A 22,966-nucleotide genomic window follows, 5' to 3' on the forward strand; every position below is an offset into this window, starting at 1 on the left:
TAACACCTACCCTCTTGCTCCCTCTTGACGATGCTAAAATTAGCCTCCTGACAAGCTCAATGCAAAAAGAGTCAGTTAAACAATACATGGGAACGGCCACAAGACCGAGAGGTTTATGTGAACAGAAATGGGGTCTCTACGTGCAAGGTCAGACCCATAATGAGCTCCTGGCCTTGTTCTAAACCAATTTTGCAGTTTGACTCAATTTCCCATTCCCAGGGAAGGTTTAAAAAACCCCTACTGTTAGCTGTGGACTGGCCAATCTCTTGCAAAGCCTGGAAGTGACTCAGCCGTGGTACAGTTTAAAAGCTAACCCTCATACTCTCACTCGCTCACTCAGCCTAGCTTCCGCTCTGCAGGAAGAAATCTGCAAGCTAAAAAAAACTCTCACAATTTCATGGCATAGCTATGCAAAGTATTGGCCTTTTCATCCCTTGGGAAAAGCCAAACGGAGAGGCCTCCCATAGCATGAAGCTGTAGCCAAATTGGAGGGAGTACAGAGACCAACAGCAGCGATTACGGGGCGAGAGGGAATTGGCCTCTGATGGAAGATTAAAAGAATTAAAGCTGTGGAGGCTTGGGTAAGTAATGACTAAAGGGAGCCGAGAAGGAGATGTAATGCTCTACAACATGCTTGGCTGGCATAAACAGCAAGCAGTGACGGGAATTAATTGGGGTGGTCCAAGGCCCTAGAATGCAGAATAATGGGATGAAATAGAGAAAAGGAAAAAATAAATGTTAGACGCTTTCTACCAGTGAGATCTGCCAGTCTGCAGAACAGCCTCCCTGGTGAAACAGAAATCTCTCTTGCTTCGGGTAATTAGTACTTGACTGGACAACTTGCTACTAAATATACCGTAGGGAGCAATCCCACACTGGCCGTGGACTGGACTAGATGCCTGATTCAGTCATTCCCATCGCTAATTACCATCTTTTAAAAATATCAAATCCACTATTTTACTGTCGAACCCTATTTCTCTCTCTCAGGCACACATGGCACCAGCTCAGCTGCCACCTAGAAAGCCATCACTTTGAGGAAGGAAAGTGATGCTTGCAGCCTGTGTTCTCTAATCTGTATTCCTGATAAGTAAGGGACTTTAACTGCTGCTGCAAAAGCTAAACAGAAATAGCTGCTGGGACTTAATGATTCTAGAATGCCTGCCTATTGTCATGAATCACAGCAGCCTTATGGGAGGCTACAACCACGCCTGGCATGGTCCTACAGCGATCTGGAAAATAGGTGCAGATTTTTTAATTCAGTCTTTTACATGAGGATGGAAAGTTCTAAGATGGACAGAGACCTCTGCAGAAAATGGATTTGTTCATAAAGCTTGGATGTGTTTTCAATATGAGGCTTGGGAAAGAGTTCTTTCTGTCTATGCTGTCCTTTTAAAATCACACTAGATCAGTAGTGACTATTCCTACTTGCCCACTGTTAGCCTGTTTTATTTGCAGCGCTGACAGCATGTGGAGTGTGTGAAGTAGACAAGCTCCGGGGAGCTGAAATGTGAATGTGACTCATAAGTAATCCATTGAAATCAACTGGTTTCAATCTAGTTCATAGCATGAAAACTGCCAGCACAATTGTGCTTGAGGGTCAGACTCTGTTTTAGGAGCACCCTTGACTAAGGACAGAATGGGATGCAGGGACCGAGCTATCATTCTCAGGTCTTGTTTATTGGACCTGAGATATTTTGGTTGGAAAGCTTAGATGCTGCATAAGCAGAGGGTATATCCACCCAGGGCTGGCAACCTGGTACCTTTCACTTGCCCTAGAGTCGCACATTAAAAAACATGCTGTTTCTCTGCTGTTAACCTACATGCCACTGCCTTTGCTTCATACCAAGGGCCGCTTTCTGGCGCAAGCAACCTTTCTTTCGTTGAAAGATTTTCCTTGCAACCTGCCATTAGCGGCCCTGTGTCCCCTTGGAGCGTTCTTCCTGGTAATGACTACAACGCCTCATCTCACCCCTGCACTGAGACATTTCGAAGAAAAGAGAAATCAATTTCTCCAAATCTTCCATCGATCCTGAATGGCCCAGTGACCTGAGCGTAATGGCTGTGCTATAACAAACAACTGCTTGTTGCATAGCTAACAGCCCTAACCCAGTTAGTGCAGACACAACTCTGCAACATTCAGTCTTTAAATTGGGGCCACTGTCATAACAAATGCGCTGTCCAGTTAGAAATGACCTCTAGCTTGAAGCCCACTTGGGAGGCTCAAAGCAGCTGGAATAAGCTGAGGATCCTCTGCTTCAAGAAGAACCCCTGGGGGGCCCAGAGGAGAGCGGTTTCCCAGTTGTGATCCCAGAAGATTTAAAATTCGATGGAGGCCATTACCTCCCCTTTGCTTTGCTGTGCCTTAGCTACAGTGTTTAATACACAAACAAGTAAACAGGAGAGGGGCTGATTAGTTCACAACAGCCAGCCTTCTCAAGGTTTACATATTAGCATAATAATTAGTGCCCCAGAGGCCCTGGAGAGGATATCATCTTTAAAAAACATACTGGAATTTAACAAGAGAAATTAATAGTGTATTGAATATTAGCACTTACCACACCATCTGCACATCTGCTTTTCGCATATCACTGTGTGTTCAGCCTTATAAAGTCATGTTCACTTCCGCCGCTTTGCTTATCCTTGCCCACGGTTTGACGCTTATAGTCCCACAGCCTGGGGAAAGAAAGCCAGGACCCCTGGCCTCGCTGCTGGTCTGTGGTATGCCATCACTCCTCACCTGAAGCCACACAGCACATATAAGTGGAAATTCCATGTTACGTAGAATTCATTTATAAGAGTAACACCCAGCAGGCCAGGTGGAGTTCAGAGTCTCTCTGTGTTTTAAGTTCTAAATCCTGATTTCCGAGGGCTTTGTGACTTGGCTGGTTATAGGTCGGCCATCAAAACAATGACCATGCCAACCTTCTGCCAGGACTTTACAGAGCATTTTGACTTTGCGTCGATGTGACATTGGAGGAAAGCAACAGCAGTTCCGTTCACGTCATGTCCAGTCTGAAACGGCTTCAAGCGTCCGCCTTATGATAGCCAAAAAACACTGGAGTCAGAGTTACGGCTGCCAATGCTATCCCTAATCGACCTTGTTCTGCCTCTGAATCACAGCCCCTCTCTGAGATCCCAGTATGCGTAGAGATCCCTGAATGGCAAGCCAGAGGAGAACAGGTGGTCACACACGCAGGATTGACCAAATTCATCCCTGGGATAACTTCACTGAAGCCTGTTACACCAGGGATTCATTTGGCTCACAGCAGTAGAATTTTCCTGGCCTCCTGAATGTTGTTATTTCTGTGAAGGTGGCAGGATTTTCACTACTTATGTAAGAGGATTTGAACATATGATGTGCACACAAAGCACAATTCATTCACTGCTCCAGCAAGCTCCTGCTAGGCAGGTGCTAGAGCAGTGGTTCTCAACCTAGTTCCTATTGTGGGCCACATATGCAGCCCGCAATGTGTTATGTGGGCCACATCCAATGCTACCCGTATGGCCCTGAGGATGTCACATGGGCCGCAGCTGTGTGCTGATTGGGCCGCAAGTGGCCTGTGGGCCGCAGCTTGAGAACCACTGTGCTAGAGCGACAGCCCTGCAGACTGGAGGCCTTTCTTCATCCACCGAACTGATGCCACAGGGGCAGTGCATTTGCAACGTTCTTCATGGTGCCCTGACCTGGAGGGGCCTTTTCCGAAGACAGCAAGGGTGTTTGCTCTCCCTGGCACTGCCACGCTTAGGTTCTCCTCTAAGGGTGCCAAGAATTTCCTTGGCTTTTGTCAGCTTGAGTCAGATCATTACTATCTTAAAATAGACACTTCTTATTTTTTTTTTTTTTTAGTCAGTGAATTCATTTGACTGTGACAGGGAGGCCCATTTGTGCCAGCTGGCAAAGAGTTCACTGTTCTTTGCAAGCAAGTCCTGTCGCAGACCTGACACACTCATGACACCTAGTGTGCTGCTTTCATGGTGTTTATCCATAAAGGGTGAGATCTGTACTGAAAGGTAGGGGGGAGGGATAGCTCAGTGGTTTGAGTATTGGCCTGCTAAACCCAGGGTTGTGAGTTCAATCCTTGAGGGGAGCCACTTAGGGATCTAGGGCAAAATCAGTACTTGGTCCTGCTAGTGAAGGCAGGGGGCTGGACTCAATGACCTTCTTCCAGTTCTAGGAGATAGAATATCTCCATTAATTTATTTAATTTAATTTAAAGCTTGTAACTTATCAGTACTCCTAATCATTGCGAGATGTGTGTATGGGTAATATTTAAGGAGTAATGTATCTATATTAAAAGTGATGTCCTCATGGTCTCAGAGTGAAAGTGAGTCATCAGAGAATAATTGTCTCGGTGATGCCCCATTCACGAAGAGGGAGTTGTCACCCCTCTCAGGGTAGCCAATTATGTAACGTCCACAATTGTCCACCTTTGCACCACCCCAGAACAATCAATGGAAAACCTGGAAATGAAAAGGACAATACGGCAGTGAGGGGACCACCTGGTTTGTGAATCAAGACAGAAGACTGATTCAGTATATCACAGGGTGGAGAAAGACACCCTGGATCCATTCACTAAGAAGGTGATGAGTGGGGCTGATTCATGAAAGATTGATCTTAGCTCCTTAGGTACGTCCAGACTACCCGCCATATCGGCGGGTAGCGATCGATTTATTGGGGATCGATATATCGCGTCTTGTTAAGACGCGATATATCGATCCCCGAATGCACTCCTTGTCAACTCCGGAACTCCACCAGGGCGAGCGGCGGTAGCAGAGTCGATGGGGGAGCCGCGGCTGTCGATCCCGCGCCATGAGGACGGGAGGTAAGTCGGAATAAGATATGTCAACTTCAGCTACGGTATTCCAGTAGCTGAAGTTCCGTATCTTACATCGACACCCCCTCCCCAGTGTAGACCAGGCCTTATTAGGGCTGGCAAATGCTGCGAACGCCTGAATTTTGGGGTAAGAATCTACTCTTAGACAGGAAAGGTGCCTATTAAGTGTAGGCCCTAGTTCATGTTTATGATTTTGTTTGGTATTTAGCTATTTGTTTCCATCACTCACACTTGTTTCTATTTAAATCTGTAATGTTTTTAAAGTAAATTTTCCTTTTGTTTGATTGTAACCAAACTCAAGTGCTGTGTGTGATACAGGAGTGATGGGCTACTGTAAAACTGGGAACTTGAGTTTGATTACAAAAAAAAAAGGAAATTTTACTTAAGAAAAAATAGAGATTTCAATAGAAACAAGTGCGAGTGATGGAAACAAATGGCTAAATACCAAACAAAATCATAAACATGAACTAGGGCCTACACTTGGTAACTTGGGGTCAGCTGTTACTTTGGGAATGGTGGATCTGGGATTTCTATGGGTATTCAGTGATCAGGGCTCGATGTCCCTTCAAAGTGTTCCCCTGGGACTTAGGGGCCAAATCAGGGCTGGTGTAGCCAAGAGGAGAGTACTTGAGCAGCTGACAAGCTGGTTGTATTAGTGAGCTAACACCCAGCTGGTAAAGGCAAGACCCCCCCCTTGCGCAGGAGGCAGGTGCCAACAAGCTAACTCACAGCCCTGAGGAGCATCACATTCACACACATGGTCCCCCTGGCCAGATGCCTACCCTTGTGGCAGCTGCCTGTATGTTGAGAAGGAAGAAAACTCTTGCAAAGATGCTTTTCCCCAGGACAGGCAAATGACAGAAATGCTGGATGTGCCCCACTGTGTGAGTTCCTGGCAAGGAAAGAGGAGATAGTCAGTTTTCTAGCTAGGGAAGTCTCCAAGGCCGAGATTCTGATACTCATTACTCCTTGAGCAGGTGCACTGGAGGTGAAAGGAGTCTATGGCTGAAGTATGGTGCTCTTCACGGTCAATAGGGGTATTTAACGAGTGCGGGTTGCAGAATCTGTCCCCGCAATAGCTATACAACCCACAAGCACCCCTGCTATGCACACAATGGCACAAAATTTTTTATTTTATTTTACTATTTAATCACAGTTAACTCACATGATTAACTAAAAAAAATTAATCATGATTAATTGCAGTTTTAATTGCACTGTTAAACAATAGAATACCAATTGAAATGTATTATTTTGGATGTTTTTCTACATTTTCATATATATTGTATTGTGTTGTAATTGAAATCAGAGTATATTATTTTTGATTACAAATATTGGCACTAAAAATGATAAACAAAAGAAACAGTGTTTTTCAATTCATCACATTGTTTTGTTTTGGAGTGCAGTTATATAACAAAAAAAAAATCTACATTTCTAAATTGTACTTTCACAACAAAGAGATTGCACTACAGTACTTGTATGAGGTGAATTGAAAGATACTGTATCTTTTGTTTTTTACAGTGCAAATAATTATCAAAAATAAATATAAAGTGAGCACTGTGCACTTTGTATTCTGTGTTGTAATTGAAATCGATATATTTGAAAATGTAGAAAACATCCAAAAATATTTAAATGGTATTCTATTATTGTTTAACAGTGCGATTAATCATTTTTAATCGCTTGACAGCCCTAATAAATAGTATTCTGTTATTGTTTAACAGCACGATTAATCATGCGATTAATTTTTTTAATTGCACGATTAATCGCGATTAATTTTTTTAATCTGACAGCCCTAAAACTTATATATATTTTTGTCTCCACTTGTAGCTAGGAGAAACTAATTCACATTTCCCTGGGCTGCTACAGGAGGTGGTGGAAACTGGCAAAATCAGCTGTGCAGTGCCACAGAACAATGATGGTAAGAAGATGGGCAGGCAGGTCTGGCAACATATACTGCCTGAGCCTGATGCCTTTTGGCCTCTGTTATCTCCGCCACAAGGATCACGCTCTCCAAGTATGTACGCAGAGTGATCACTGAGTGATGTCCATGTGCTTGGTACCACACTGACAGAGAAGGTGGCACAGCCTCTGCCCCTGCTAGCCAGGAGAATTTTCTTACTCAGGGTGGTGAGGGGATTTCTCACTTGCCTGTTCAGCGCTGTGCAAAACAGAGGAAGACACTGTCTCTGTCCTAGTGTGTTTACAATCTGAATTAGGCTAGAGAGGATCATACCCACTCTAACCATCCATGTCTGAACCAGGGCAGGCCACTACACTGCAAGTGAGGAAGACGCTGTACAGGAAGGGCCAACAGTATCATGTCCAGTGTCCCACGTTGTGGGGCAGTCTCAAGACCTAGATCATTTGCTTCAGCATAAGATATTTGCATACCCTGCCCAATGCTCAGTCTGCTGAAGTGGAATATTATGGGAGAATGTACTCCCTGAACTCAGATGGGCAGTAGCATCTGTCCTACAGCCTGAAGAGGAAAGATGGTGCAGTGGTTAGAGCAGTAATCTGGTACCCCACATTTAGTGCTATGCACTGCCACAGCCTCCCTGTGTATTGTTGGGCTCTCTGTGCCTTAATTCCCCTTTGGATAACAGCAATGCCAAGGCAACTCCAGCAGCTCTGCTGACTACGGCTGTACGGCGTGGAAAAAGGTGGTCTCTGATAGGCATCACAGGTAAAAAACAACCCCTTGAACTCCACCCAGAAACCAACAGGGAATCAATAGAGATTACAGTGCTGGAGAGATGCCCTGGGTGTCAAATTGGCTGCTACATGAGGTATTTCTCTTACCCATTGGTCAATCTTTACAGCACTACACTAGTCCAGTTCAGACACACCCACACTGGCAGTTTCTCCTCAGTCATGGGTAACAACTTGTGTCACTTCTTCTGCTCTTACACAGTTACAGACTATTATTGTCTCTCAGCTCAAGGGGCCCCTCTTCAGAAAAACAATGCTGGGGTTCATTTGTCTTTGTAAGTGGCTGGTCCAGCCACTGCACGAAGTGCTGTGGATTGTTCTCAGCGCTGATTGAGTTAGCCCTGAAACCCCGTCTCACCTCAGGTGACCAGGTTGCTTCAACTGTTTCGCACCCTAATATTCTACATTTTGCAGATCTCTTACCCTAGTTCCCATACAACCCTCTCGCAATAACCATGGCATTCAGCCAGTGCTTAGCTTTCAGCAGAAGCCACGGCACAACCCCCTCCGGTGAAACACTGAGAGGAGGGCTGGACACCGGTAACATACCTGCCTGAGTATGTCTGGGTCAGGGGTTCTCAACCTTTTTCTTTCAGAATACCCCCCCCCCCAACATGCTATAAAAACTCCACGGCCCACCTGTGCCACAACAACTGGTTTTCTGCATATAAAAGTCAGGGCTGGCATTAAGGGGTAGTAAGCAGAGCAATTGCCCGGGGCCCCACGCCACAGGGGGCCTCAGGAAGCTAAGTTGCTCATGCTTTGGGGGCTCTGGGCTGCAATCCTGTGCAGCGGGGCTTTGGCTTTCTGCCCTGGGCTGTAGCGAGTCTAACACCGGCCATGCTTGGCGGTTCCCCTGAAACCTGTCTGCGGCCCCCCCTACCAGGCCCCGGACCCCTGGCTGGGAAGCACTGGTCCGGGTCACAGTCACCACGTTCAGCCCCTGGGTGACAGGGGCTTGAGGGACAGTGGAGGTGGCCCCCCCCGCTTCCCAACCAGGCCTCGACCGTCACCCCTTCGCCCCCACCCCCTATGGGATCGTGAGGGTCCCCGCGTGCGCCCCCCGCGGCGGTCACGGCTGTGCTGGGCCCACGCGTGTCCCTGACCCCGCCGCCCGCTGAGCGGCCCCCGAGCGCCCCGGGCTCCGCATCCCTGCGGCAGGAGCGGGAGGAGGAGAGACGCGCCGGGCGGAGCGGGGCTGGGCCGAGGCCCGGGCGGCGAGCGCGGCGGAGCGGAGCGGAGCCTGCCGGTGAGTAGGGGAGCGGGGGAGTGGCCGGGCCGGGGGCGGCTCAGCGCGGCACCGTCCCCTCCCCGGCGTGGCCTGCGGGGCCCCGGCCCCGGCGCGGGGGGCTTTGCCTGGCACAGCGCCCCGGGCCCGGGCGGGAGTGGAGAGGTGCGAGCAGCCCGGCCCGGGCCGCACGGGGCCCCCAGCGGCGGGAATCCCCCCCTCGCTGCCTGCGAGCCCCTGCGCCGCAGGACCAGCCTCCCAGGAGCGGCCCGGGGGCCGCGATCCGCTCTGACGGCACCGGGGGAGGCTGGGGGCAGGCAGGCGCCCTCCCCTGGGACGCAGCGAGATGCCCAGATAAGTCCCTGCGCGTCGCCCCAGCCTCTGCAGATGCCTGGAGAAGAGGGAGACATGAGGTTGCCTGTGGGGGAAGTTGCCTTTAAATGGGAGAAACTCCTCCAGCAGGATGCTTCGAAGGCTGCGTCTGTCACCCAGGAGAAGACAGGAGCCAGGCCCTCCCGGGTTTGCCACCTCTGCTTCCTTAATAGGGACAGCCCCAATTCCTGTATCGAAATTCCTACCATGTTACACCCTCCGGCTCTCCAAAAAGGTCTTCCCGTCCCATGGGGTTAGGGGCGTTAGAAACAAAAAAACTTTCACTCTATGCAAAGTGAGGTTTTTACCCACGAAAGCTTATGCCCAAATAAATCTGTTAGTCTTTAAGGTGCCACCAGACTCCTTGTTGTTTTTGTAGATACAGACTAACACGGCTACCCCCTGATAAAAAACCAGGTGTGCGCCTGTGGCCGTGGTCACTGTTTGTGCCTTGCAAATACTGATAGCTTTTTAGCAATGCCTCTTGGAAAGGAAGGATGGTTTTGTGGTTAAGAAACCGGATTGGGACACAGGGGGACTTGGGTTTTATTCCTGGAAGGGATTGGCTCTTATTCTATGTATGTACAGAACCTAGCACAATGCGGCCCTGATCTCAGCTGCGCCCTTTAGGCTCTGCTGCAAACAACAATAATACTAACAACTTGGGACACATGGGATATTTACATGTTACAAAGCATCGTGTTATTGTGGATGCTGGCCATGCACAGAACATACCCGTTGTCATTTGATTAGGAGAACACTGCTGCTAGCAGGGGCTGGAACAGTGTCAGGCTTCTTTGGGTTTATATTTTCCACTCTCTTTTGTTTAAATATATATGTACATACGCAAAGAAAGGGGAAGAGGAGAACATTTGCCTTGCGAAGTAAGTGACTGGAACGTACAAAGGGTGGATAATCAAATGTTGCCACATAGCTCCAACAATATTTGATGAAGTGACTATAATCATCATAATAAAATGACAATGAAGTCTTAAATTAAAAAAAAAAAAAAAGACTCACGAAGGCAAATAAAGGTGCTTATTAAATCATCCTTGACTGCAGAGTGGTTATCCCACCTGTAACGAAGAATGCGTTTCTGAAGTTAATAGACTTGCTGGGTACCGATTAAAGAGAATTCAGTAATTCTATTAAACCCATTAAAATAAATACCCAAGGGGGGGGGGGGAGAGTTTGTTATAGAAACAGATTTTACTGTACACCAGATCTACACATTTCACAGTTCTTCCAGTAATAATAGAGCATACTCTAAACCCCTTCAGTGCTTTTTATTTATGCATGAACTTTCTCCCTGCCAGCCTTGTTTGATCACGAGGATGATAGAATAATGAATATAGTTGAATGAATAATCATTTCCATGGCAGCAGATTGCAGTATGGTGAACAGAAGGTGTATAAACTCAGGACACAAACAGTTGGTTAATGGAAAAGCTAGTTCTGAGTCTTGAGACTTAATATCCTTTGTGGCATGCTGTGTCTGTTGTTACCCTGCTGCAAGAGTACCCAAGGTTGTTGCTGATTACACTGCAGGACTGTACTGCAGTAGCTAGCTATGTGATAAAGAGAGCTGCCCAGGATGGTAATGTATATCTCAGAAGGGAGACATAGGGGAGTTCATGAAGCAAAGCTGCATTCAAGTGCTGGCCTTCCTCTGTAAGGAAATTACCTTAATATTTCATTCATGTACAGATACTCTCTGCATGCTTCATGTTTAGTTAGAATTCTTTCGTCCCATTCTGATTTTAAGCCAGCCTGCCCGAAGCAACTTGTGTCTTTGTATCTTTGGAAATAACATTCCATCCTTGCCAACACCCCACTACCTTTTTACTTACCAAGGAAGGAATAAAGCCAATGTCAGTAATTAGGGAGAGAAATTGACTAGCTTTTTTCTGATTACTTTTATCCTTTCACCAAGTGATCTCAGCTTCTTTATAGTGTTTTCTGTGGCATAGGCAGGGTAGGATTTTAAATTTAATTGAATCCTGTTAACATCCGTTTCTCAGCAGCAGAGCTTTGTACTAAAATGATTAGGCTGGGATGGTGTTGCTTATTTTACAGTAGCTTCTTGAGGCCTCCCCGGAGAGGGGGGGACCCTTGTGCTGGTGCTGTACATAAACAGCAAGAGACAGTCTCTGCGCCAAAGAGCTTACAATGTAAATAAGCAAAGTGGAAGTATTGCTATTTGCATCTTGCAGATGGGAAACTGAGGCACAAAGAAATTGCCTTGCCCAAGGTCCCACAGGGAATTTTGTGGAAGAGCTAGGAATTGAACCCAGTGTTCCAGAGTCCCAGTCCGTGCCTTACCCCCAGGCTTCCTCTTACTAGTGTAGGGGCCTATGAGGCTAGCATGCCTCACTACCACCCTATTATTATTTTATTATTACTTGCCCTACCATAGTGCCTAGGGGCCCTAGGCATAGACCAGGCTCCACTGTGCTAGGTGCTGTACAAACTCAACAAAAAGATGGCCTCAGCCCCAAGGGGATTACAATCTAGGTAGCATCTAGAAGAGAACAGACTCTTGCCACGTTCTGCTCTCAGATATGCTGGATTCTCTGTACCATGAAGTCTTTAAATTAAGATTTGAGGACTTCCCCCCCCCCCTTCATACTTACACCAGTAACTCAACCAGAGGCTATGGGCCTGTTACCGGAGTGGGTGGGTGAGGTTTTGTGGCCTGTGATGTGCAGGAGGTCAGACTAGATGAGCATGATGGCCCCTTCTGGCCTTAAAGTCTCTGGGTCGATGATGTAAATCCCTAGTAACTCACTGGAAGTCAGTGGGCTTATTCCTGTTGACACTCGTGCATAAGAGAGGAGAATTTGTGCCTCCTTTCTTTTGTCTCGTAGCGGTATATTACCGTCAGCCTTTTGTTGCCCAGGCTGGGGATGTGTTGATAAAGGATGCTGCTGTGTTTTTAAACTTTGCTGCCTTAATGAGCTTGTTTGTGGAAGGTTTGCTAATAGAGGATTATGTATTTTAGAAATGTCTGCTGTAGGGAATATGTCCCTGGACAATTGACTGTGGCAGTCTTCACTAGTAAAGAAACATACCATGTGTGTACTGTAATCCACGCTTGCCCACCCCCACCCACCCTGTTCCTTATAAACACACACACAATTTGCACTATACTCTTTGCAGGGTTACAGAACAGCCTTTACTTTATTATTTAAAGTGTCTATTATTTCCCTCAGCAGTTGCTGATATTTGAGGAGTAAAGGCATGTCCGGACAGCCCAGGCAGGATTTAAAATACAAGGTAGGAGAGAAGATAAGCAGCAGTGGAGCACTAGAGATAATTAGCACATACACAGAGCTTTCATATACTGTGAGACTGTATGACCAATTCTCCTTTGGCCCTCACCAAGCCTGGGTAACCTCCTCACACCCAGTGCTAGCTCCACAAGTCCCAGCACCCAACATCAGCCATGTGTTTTTTGTTTTTTTTCCCTGGCTACAGTCTCATACAATCATAGAAGTGTAGGACTGGAAGGGACCTCGAGAGGTCATCTAGTTCTTTCCCCTGCACTCAAGGCAGGACTATGCAATAACTAGACCATCCCTGACAGGTGTTTGTCTAACCTGCTCTTAAAAATCGCCAATGATGGAGATTCCAAAACCTCCCTAGGCAATTTGTTCCAGTGCTTAACCCTGACAGGAAACCTTTCCTAATGTCCAACCTAAACCTGCCTTGCTGCAATGTAAGCCCATTGCTTCTTGTCCTATCCTCAGAGGTTAACAACAACAATTTTTCTCCTTTCTCCTTTTATGTACTTGAAAACTGTTATCTGTCCCCGCTCAGTCTTTTCTTCTCCAGACTAAACAAACCCAGTTCTTTCAATCTTCCCTCATAGGTCATGTTTTCTAGACCTTTAATCATTTTATTGCTCTTCTCTGGACTTTCTCCAATTTGTCCACATCTTTCCTGAAATGTGGCACCCAGAACTGGACACAATACTCCAGTTGAGGCCTTATCAGCGCAAACTAGAGTGGAAGAATTACTCCTTGTGTCTTGCTTACAACTCTCCTGCTAATACATCCTAGAATGATGTTTGCTTTTTTTGCAACAGTGTTACACTGTTGACTCATATTTAGCTTGCAATCCACTATAACCCCCAGATCCTTCTCCGCAGTAGTCCTTTCTAGGCAGTCATTTCCCATTTTGTATGTGTGCAATTGATTGTTCCTTCCTAAGTGGAGTACTTCACATTTGTTCTTATTGAATTTCATCCTATTTACTTCAGACCATTTATCCAGTTTGTCCAGATCATTTTTAATTTTAATCCTATCCTCCAAAGCACTTACAACCCTTCCCAGATTGGTAGGATCTGCAAATGTTATAAGTGTGTTCTCTGTGCCATTATCTAAATCATTGATGGAGTTATTGAACAGAACCAGATCCAGCACTGACCCCTTTAGGACATTGATATGTCCTTCCAGCATGACTGTGAACCACTGATAACTACTCTCTGGGAACAGTTTTCCAACCAGTTATGCACCCATCTCATAGTAGCTCTCTCTAGGCTGTATTTACCTAGTTTGTTTATGAGAAGGTCATGAAAGACAGTATCAAAAGCCTTACTAAAGTCAAGATATACCACGTCTACCACTTCTCCCCCTCCATAAAGCTTGTTACCCTGTCAAAGGAAGCTATTAGGTTGATTTGACACAATTTGTTCTTGACAAATCCATGCTGACTGCTATCACCTTATTATCTTCTAGATATTTGCAAATTGATTGCCTGGTTCTTTGCTCCTTTATCTTTCCGGGTACTGAAATTAATCTGACTGGTCTGTAATTCCCCTTTTTATAGATGGGCACTATATTTGTCATCTTCCAGTCCTCTAGAATCTCTCCTGTCTTCCATGAGTTTTCAAAGATAATCGCTAATAGCTCAGTTGTCTCCTCAGTCAGCTCCTTGAGTATTCTAGGATGTATTTCATCAGGCCCTGGCCACTTGAAGACATCTAACTTGCCTAAGTAATTTTAAACTTGTTCTTTCCCTATTTTAGCCTCTGAACCTACCTCATTTTCACTGGTATTCGCTATGTTAGACGTCTAATTGTTACTAAACTTTTTGGTGAAAACTGAAACAAAAACGTCATTTAGCTCTTCTGCCATTTTCTGTTATTGTCTTTCCCACCTCATTGAGTAAAGGGCCTACCCTTTCCTTGGTCTTCCTCTTGCTTCTAATGTTTGTGTGGAAAGTTTTATTGTTACCCTTTATGTCTCTAACTAGTTTAATCTCATTTTGTGCATTGGCCTTTCTAATTTTGTCCCTACATACTTGTGTTATTTGTTTATATTCATCCTTTGTAATTTGTCCTAGTTTTCACTTTATGCAAGACTCTTATTTTGAGTTTCAGATCACTGAAGATTTCCTGGGTAAGTCAGGGTGGTCTCTTGCCATACTTCCTATCTTTCCTACACAGTGGGATAGTTTGCCCTTGTGCCCTTAATAGTGTCTCTGAAAAGCTCCCAATTCTCTTGAACTGTTTTTCTCCTTAGACTTGCTTTCCATGGGATCTTACCTACCAGCTCCCTGAGTTTGCTAAGTCTGCCTTCTTGAAATCCATTGTCTTTATCGTGCTGTTTTCCCTCCTACCTTTCCTTAGAATCGTGAACTCTATTATTTCATGATTACCATGATCACGTTCACCCAAGCTGCCTTCAACTTTCAAATTCTCAACAAGTTCCTCCCTGTTTGTCAAAATCAAATCTAAACAGCATCTCCCCTGGTTGCTTTCTCCACTTTCTGAAATAAAAAATTGTCTCCAATACATTCCAAGAACTTGTTGGATAATCTGTGCCTTGCTGTATTATTTTCCCAACAGATGTCTGGGTAGTTGAAGTCCCCCATCACCACCAAGTCCTGTGCTTTGGATGATTTTGTTAGCTGTTTAAAAAAAGCCTCATCCACCTCTTCTTCCTGGTTAGGTGGTCTGTAGTAGATCCCTACCATGACATCACCCTTGTTTTTTACCCCTTTTATCCTTACCCAGAGATAAGTCAACAAGTCTGTCTCCAATTTCTAACTCAGCCTCAATCCAAGTATATACATCTTTGAATCACAAGGCAACACCTCCTCTTTTTTCCCCTGCCTGTCCTTCCTGAGCAAGCTGTACCCTTCTATATCAATATTCCAGTCATGCGTATTATCCCACCAAGTCTCTGCGATGCCAGCTATGTCATAGTTGTGTTTATTCACTAGCATTTCTAGTTCTTCCTGTTGATTCCCCATACTTCTTGCATTAGTGTACAGACCTCTAAGATACTGATTTGATTTCCCCTCTGTGTTCCCTCTTGTCTCTCCCTTGTCCCTGCTATAATGGCCCATGCTCCCCCCCCCCGATTTCGACCCTCCTCCGAGGTCTCCATGTTTTTGACTTACCTGTGGGTTTTTGTCTCCTGCCCCCATCAAACCTAGTTTAAAGCCCTCCTCACTAGGTTAGCCAGTCTGTATCCAAAGATACTCTTCCCCTTCCTGGCTGCAAAGGATTGTGGGGTTGGGTGGGTTGTGGCAAAAAAACATGGATGGTTTTTAGCTCCAGGTGGAATAGGGTTGAAGGTCACTGGCCTAGGCTAAGTTATGAGCTCTTGGGCTGTATTTCCACCTCTGTCAGTGATTCTCTGTATGGCCCATGGGTAGGTTGATTGGGGTCAGATTTTCAAAAAGTCTCAACACGTCTCCATTTGCACTTTACAAACATGAATGAATTAATCCTCACGAGAGCCCTGTGAGGGCGCTGAGTAATACCTGTGAAACCTCCAAGTTAGGGGTGCCAAAAATTGAAGCATACCAAAAAAAATCAGAGGCCACTTCTCCAAATGATGGTCCCTCTGACTTACCTAAGGTCATCGAACAAGTCAGAGGCAGAGCAAGCACTGGAAATTGGCAGGAGAGGGCACGACTTCAGTAGGTTTCTTCTCCCTTGGCAGGTTTAACCCCATCAATGCTCTTCTTCCTTCACCACTCTCCTGAACCTGAGCGAGCAGTGCACCTAAAGAAATGGAACTGCCTGCAGGGAGGTGCTTTGTTACTGAGGTTACTAGCTGGGTGGTCAGAATCTTTGCCTGCTTATGGGTTATAATATTAATGTGGTGTCTAGTGCAGAGAGGTCACTCTTGATGTGTTTGGTGCATAAGGGGCGGTGATGTTCCGACCTCTGTGATCAGCTGGTTGATGTGTGATGGCTCAGTATGTTGTCTTTAGTAAGTCCTAATTTTAACATCAAAGACTCCACATGGCTCTTTGAGGGAAGGGGCCAACATCTATGTTTCTAACTGGCTCCAGAGGGGAAAGAGTCCCTTTCACGGATAAAAATGACTGTAGCAAGACTCATAGATTGCAGTACATTATTTGATCTCTTTGGAGATAAATAGCATAAGTAGAAAGCGGAGTAGAGACACGTTGTCAGATGGGATGTATGTTAATCATCTGCAACACAGTCAGCTTGGTAGGCCGGGTGTTTCCACCAATCTGGGCACGCTCTATCTTTGAGATAAGGAAAATATTGATTTACAAAGACCCACCTGTCAGTGATGAAAATCTATTTTGTTTCTTGCAGGTTTCTGCTACCCTGGCTGCATACTCGCTATAAAATTCCCCCAAGGGAGAGAAAGCAAGCAAACGCATTAGAGTTATCTACGAAATTCACAAAAAGTCATTTCTTTGTAAATTATTACGTGCCAGGAAAACATCAAGAGAAACAGTCTCAAGAACACAGGCAAAGGAATCTGGGAGAAGGAATATGGATCTTCAAAACAAACAAATGCTATAGTGCTATAGGCAGTAAATCTCATTAACGGGACTTTTCATCAAGGCAGAAACCAGTATAGTGACAATAATAATCCCATTTAATTACATAGCGCCAAATATATCGTTGCCACTTTCCGATAAAACAAAGGCAGATTCCTCAATGGCAGAGGGCGGATCGAAGGACCCAATCAGTTTCTTCCATCCCTAACTTCTGTGAATCTCAGATAAATACACCACTTTGGAGAGAGGGGAGTGGGGAAATCTCCGATCTCCATTAGACACTCAGCTCCAAGTTAGAGACAACAAACGTTTTCTCTTCAGGCCCCAGAGGAAGGAAATCAGTGCATCTGCAGAGAAAGAAGAAGCCATTGAGTTGTTTTGAATGAAAATGTGATTGGGTTGTGGGTTTTTTTAGAGGATTGATCTAAAAGGAAAGTGAGGAGACAAGAAAAGGAGACATAAGACATTGGCCTGCTGCTGTCTGACTGGCAGATTCCAGTTAACACCTTATCAGCAGAGCAGCAGGCAGCAGCAAATCCTCGCCTGCTGAAGCTACACAGGGAAAGAAAGAGGGGAGGGTGTTCTGTAACCAGGGACGACAACAGCAACACTCCACAGAGCTACCGGGAGGATAGAGAGAGAGACACACACACAGATCCTGCACAATAACCTTCCTTACCAGGCTGTGCAAGCAAGGGCAGGGGAGGAAAAACAAATCAACCTGCAGTGTTTAATTTTTTATTAAGAGAACCCATGCCTGAAATGTAACCACAGCTCTGGTCGCTGTAAAAAAACCGAACCCCAAAGCCCTCTCCCCAAGTGTAATGTAGCAATTCTGTTGATTAGCGTTATTCTTCAATTGAAGAGGGGGGTAAAATCCTCCAGGACTGAAATCCTGTCTCCCAGAAGGTTGGAGCACCACTAAAACAAAAGCAATTCTTCCCTCTCCCCCTTACTCCATTGCCGCTGCTGCTTTTTTGTTTTTTAAAGAAACATTGTTCTAGGAAGGAGAGGAGATTGGCAGAAGAACCCGAGGTGATTTTGAATTGTTTTTAAAGTCAAGGCAAGCCTTCGGATGACCCCTCAGTGAAAGAGGGGGAGTTACCAGGCAATACAGTGATTGATGTACTGAGTGATCTGGAGGAAGAGCTGCTGGGCAATAATGGGGAAATCCAACAGCAAGTTGAAGCCTGAAGTTGTGGAAGAGCTGACCAGGAAGACCTACTGTAAGTATTCTAACCCCCTTACAATCAGGCAACTTTCCGATTGCTCTCGTACTAGGGGTAGGGATGGAGTAGGAGCCGGTCAAGATCAAAAGAGGCCGTTGGTTTTCCGTATGGGGCCCTGCTGCTCGCCTTTGGGGGCTGCACATGTGCTGTTTGTGTCACAGGAATGCATGCACCTGCAAAGGTTGAGGGGAGGGATATGTAAGTGTGTCATGGTGTGTAGCATTTGCACAATCTGCTGCACTGATAAAGAAAGCAAAAGAAAAGGCAGGTATTTGAGGGGGTCATCACAGAAGGGAGAACCCCCGCTATAGTATCGTTATTCAGTGAGAAGCACCAGACAAGCAAGTATTTCTTTCTAGAGAAGCTCAGCCTGGTGATTCAGACATCACGATGCACTGAAGTGTTGGCGAGGAGAGCAGAACACCCCCTTTTTCCCCAAACATCTCCCGTGGGGGTGTGTGAAAGGGAGGGACAGAAAAAACTGTTCAGTGGTAAACATTGCTGCAATCTTTGCTTTGCTGGAGAATTTGCACCGAGTTCTGAAATTCTTTCCCTTCCCTCTACCCCCCCTGGTGTCTTGGTTTATTTTTAGTTCCAAGCATTGGGTTTTGTAGAACATTGACAGTTTCTTAATCATTCCCCTAATGGAGTGCTCAAGCGCTGCTGTGCTCGGTTGCAAGAATTCAGAGGAGGTTAGCCTGGAAAGAGAGGAATATAGACAGTGATTTATTGGTGGGGGGATGGGAGGGGCAGGGAGCCAGGGGAACACCCCATCCCATTAAAAAACTTTCCCCTCTAGCTTTAAGCAACCAGTAACTCACAGTCAAGGAATGTCCCCCTCCCCCATATGACATCATTTGCTAACTCGATGTGCACTTTACCTGGATCCACAGTTTCCAGACCTTTATGGGGCTTCCTGACTCTAATCTGAAATGTCACCAATACATTGGTGCGCAGAGAGAACCCCATTTCATTTCTCCCCTCCTTGCCACCTCCACTTCAGAACCAAGAAGCATTTTTAAATGTAAGGTCTCTACCATTTGTAGCTTTCAAAGTTTGGGTTCATTAGGCAGAGGGATCTTCTCCGTGTTATGGAGCACAGTGAAGGGTCAGACACCCGAAAGCTCCTTCTTTTTCTCCAGGAATCTTAAATATCAGCCTAACGATCTGCTCTGTTAAATGGGTGGATTTTTCATTTGGATCGCTGGTGTAATCTTATTAACACTGCAAGCTGCTGGATTGTTTTGCTTATTGAGATCAGTTCTAAGGGTGTATTAAAGAAAAGCAGGAAGGTACAGCCAAGGCTGCTGTGTTCAAGTCTGCTTCTCTGCGCACAGGTTGGAGGTATTATTGTTGCATAGCTGGAGAGCACTCGAAAGCTAACAGACCCAGGAGTTCTCTCTCCACTGTCACTGCTGCAGTCCCACGGCAGCACTTACCCAAAAAGGCAATAGATTAGGATGCAGCAGGTTCTCCCATAGGGAACAGAGCCACGCTGGTGCATTGCACAACTCCATCATTCAGCGCTGCTCTCTACATCCACTGGGCAGTCTGATACATAGAGCACTGGAGCAAGTCATTAAAGGCTTCCAAGCCTGCACGCTGACTTTTGTCTGCCGTGACACAATCTCATCTCCATTTCTGTCCTTCAGAACAAATGGGGATGGTTCCGAGATGATCCGGCACCATCACAAACTTCCGGGCTGAGTGGTACCAGACACTGGGCTACCTTGACATCTTTTTTTGTCTCCTCTGTAGTTTCACTTTACACAGCAGTGGATCCCTCTAGGGTGAAATATGTGGCAGACAGAGGATCATGATATCTTATGTCTTGCCAACAATAGATGCTGAACAAGTATAATAGTATTGTGAAATTGTCATTCATACAGGGATGTTTCCATTGCTAGATGAGGCCAACAAGGGGTCATTTGTTTTAAATCAGTCATTGCGTCATCACTATTCTTCTCTCCAGTTTTCTCTTCTGCGTGCCCAGCTCCTCCTCCCCCATCAAAAAAAATCCCTCTACCTCTTGGCTTTGGTCAGTCTGCCCAGTGACAAGCACTATCAAAAACTATGGGCCACATTTCAGCTAGCTGCAAGCTGGTCTCTGATTTTACACATCTGCTCTTTCACACGCAGCTCACTGCACCTTTTATTGTAGGTACTAAACTCACATTTGCACATGCAGATTGGGCAGCAAGGCGCATGCAGCCACCAACTGGATGTGTGCAGATGAAGTCCGGTTGCGTGTACAGGAGTGGGCATATAAAACATGCAGGCCCAACTGCCCAGACTCAGAATTTGATCCCATGGCCCCAATTCTCCTCTGATAAATGAATACGACCTCCTTGACTTCAGCAGAACTGCACCCGTGTAACTAGAATTTGACTCTGTTTGTCTAGTTCTCATCATTCCAGGCCTCACCTCTGGTGATAATCATTTCAGCTTAAGTGTTCCTGCATCTTTGCCACAGTTGTCAAGAAGAGCGAGCACTTTCCTGTCTATCTAGGTACTTACATGGCCCTCATCCCCCTCGTATTTGAGTGCCTCAGATTCTATCCTCAGATCCTTGGGAGTTAGAGTAGTGCTGTTATCCCCATTTACAAATGGAGAACAGAGGCACAGAGATGATAAAATGACTTTCCCAAGGTCACACACACAAACATAGTCTCTGCCTGAAGAGGGGGTTGAACCCTGATCTCCTGAATTCAATGCCCTGTCTACTAGGCCCCCTTTCTCACCCTAGGGAAGTAACACTGGATACCTAGATCAGTCAGATGGTAAGCAGCTCCTCAAAGAGACTAAAACCCTCCCTTCCACGCTGGGCTCAGCGTTACCTGGCCTAATTCCCTGCACCTTATCATTCCGTCTTACGCTGCTGCCCAGCATCACAGTATTGGAGCACCTCCCAGGTAAAATTAATAGCAAAAAAGCAACCATGGTGGGATGTGAACCCACAACCTTTGCCTGAGCTCCTTGGTCATTACTGCAGAGAACTACTGGGCTAGCTATTATGCTATAGAGCCCATCGCCTTTAGGTTTGCTCTGTTGATAAAGTGGAAAGTGTTCAGAGAAGAGCCCTGAGACTGATTAAAGCATACCTTATAGAGAGAGACTCAAGACTTTATCTTACTTCGCTTAATAAAGAGAAGGTTAAGGGGTGACTTTACATGGGGTACAAATATTTGATAATGAGCTCTTTAATGTATCTGACAAAGATATAACAAAATCCAGTGGCTGGAAGTTGAAGCTAAACAAATTCAGCCTGGAAATAAGGTGTACATTTTTAACAGTGAGGGTAATTAATCATTGGAACAATTTACCAAAGGTCATGGTAGATTCTCCATCACTGGCGATTTTTAAATCAAGATTGGATGTTTTTCTAAAACTCATGCTGTAGTTCAAACAGGAATTATTTCGGGGAAGTTCTGTGGCCTGTGTGATACAGGGAATCAGAATAGATGATCACAATGGTCCTTCTGACCTTTGAATCTATGAAGCGTAGTGCATGGGCCAAGTCATATTGTGAATTGAGATACACATATAGATAGATGTCCCCTGGCTGTATCTGTAACAGGCGTCTGATAATAGATAACCAATCTTGACTGTGAGGTTATGATTCCATTGTGTAGTTCCCATGACATTGGGAACCATATATATGTAGTCTGAGTGCTATAGCACCAGACCCCAAGATGGAATTTCCTTCTGTTACATCATCATGTATTTGTGGGGGTTTTAAAAATAATCTTTTCGTTTTTGTTAATTTGAGCGACTGCTCGATAGAGCCCATCCTCCATTGCTCTACTGTACAAGGTTATCAGTACAGACACATTCTATAGATGCACATAACAATGTAAAGCTTGGCTGTGTCTCAGAAACCTGATGCTGCACTTTCTCTATTCAATATTGGGCTATATTGTTAAGAAGGCATATGGGGCAGTGCTATATCGCCCTCAGAGCGGAGGACTAGGAACCAGGACTCCTGGGTTCTATTGCCAGTTATACTACGGACTTACAGTACTAGAAGTCAGATTTTAAAGGTGTTTAGTTACCTACAGCTGCAGATAGACAACTAGTGAGACTTTCAACAGTAACAAGCACCCATATCCTTAAAGGTATTGGGGCACCTAGCTCCATTGAAATCAGTGGAAGGCAGGTGCCTAATGCCTTTGAGGATCTAGGTCTAGCTACTTCTCGGCATCTTTAAGCTCATTGCCTCCCTGAGAAGTGTCAGAGTGCAACCAGCCTGACTGGAGCCTAGATGAAATGTAAAGAGAGATCTAACCTTTCTTGGGAGGCCAGGCTGTTGCCCCATAGGGGAATACAGCAGAAGCCAACAGTGAATGATAATAATAATAATTAATAATAAATAATGTAAATCTTTGCACTTCCATAGTGTGTTTCCCAGCTTCTTAAAGTGCTTCATAATCATTAATTGATTAAGCCTCTCAGTGCTCTGTTGAGGTAGCTTAGAAGGAAGATTTTCACTGCTGTGTATTTTGTCCCATGAGGACATAAGTGCCTGAGCTGCAAAGTAAGTGCTTTCTGCTCTTTAGCCTCGCAAAGGCCCTGAGTCAGCATAGAACTTAAGCACGTGCTTAACTTAAGCATGTGCTTAAGTCTCACTGGCTGCAATGGGAGATAAGCATATGCTTAAGTGCTTTGCAGAACTGGGGCCGAAGTACCTTAAGTTGTGTCTCTGTTCTGTGGTGTTATCAGGGCTGGTGCAAGGAAGTTTCGCGCCCTAGGCAAAACTTCCACCTTGCGCGCCCCCAGCCCTGCAGCAGCTCCCCCCCCCCCCCCCCCCCCCCCCCGGCC

The 22,966-nt window shown here is 45.6% G+C and overlaps 1 protein-coding gene across 2 annotated transcripts in view; it reads left to right on the forward strand.

The window, feature by feature from the left end:
- Positions 1–529: 529 nt before the first annotated feature.
- Positions 530–22,966, forward strand: part of NCS1 (neuronal calcium sensor 1) — a 109,979-nt gene continuing 87,542 nt past the window's right edge. Inside the window, exons 1-2 of one of the 2 annotated variants that reach the window (XM_024193035.3) lie at positions 530–581; positions 16,729–18,145. In XM_024193035.3, coding sequence (XP_024048803.1) covers positions 18,082–18,145 — 64 coding nt within the window. In that variant the 5' untranslated portion in view covers positions 530–581; positions 16,729–18,081. Of the gene's footprint in view, positions 582–9,075; positions 9,292–16,728; positions 18,146–22,966 lie in introns of those variants that run through there. The other variant, XM_024193034.3, reaches the window with a different exon arrangement.

Source organism: Terrapene carolina, unplaced genomic scaffold, assembly GCF_002925995.2.
Source record: "Terrapene carolina triunguis isolate 2854851 unplaced genomic scaffold, T_m_triunguis-2.0 Scaffold238, whole genome shotgun sequence".
Taxonomy (NCBI): Eukaryota; Metazoa; Chordata; order Testudines; family Emydidae; genus Terrapene; species Terrapene triunguis.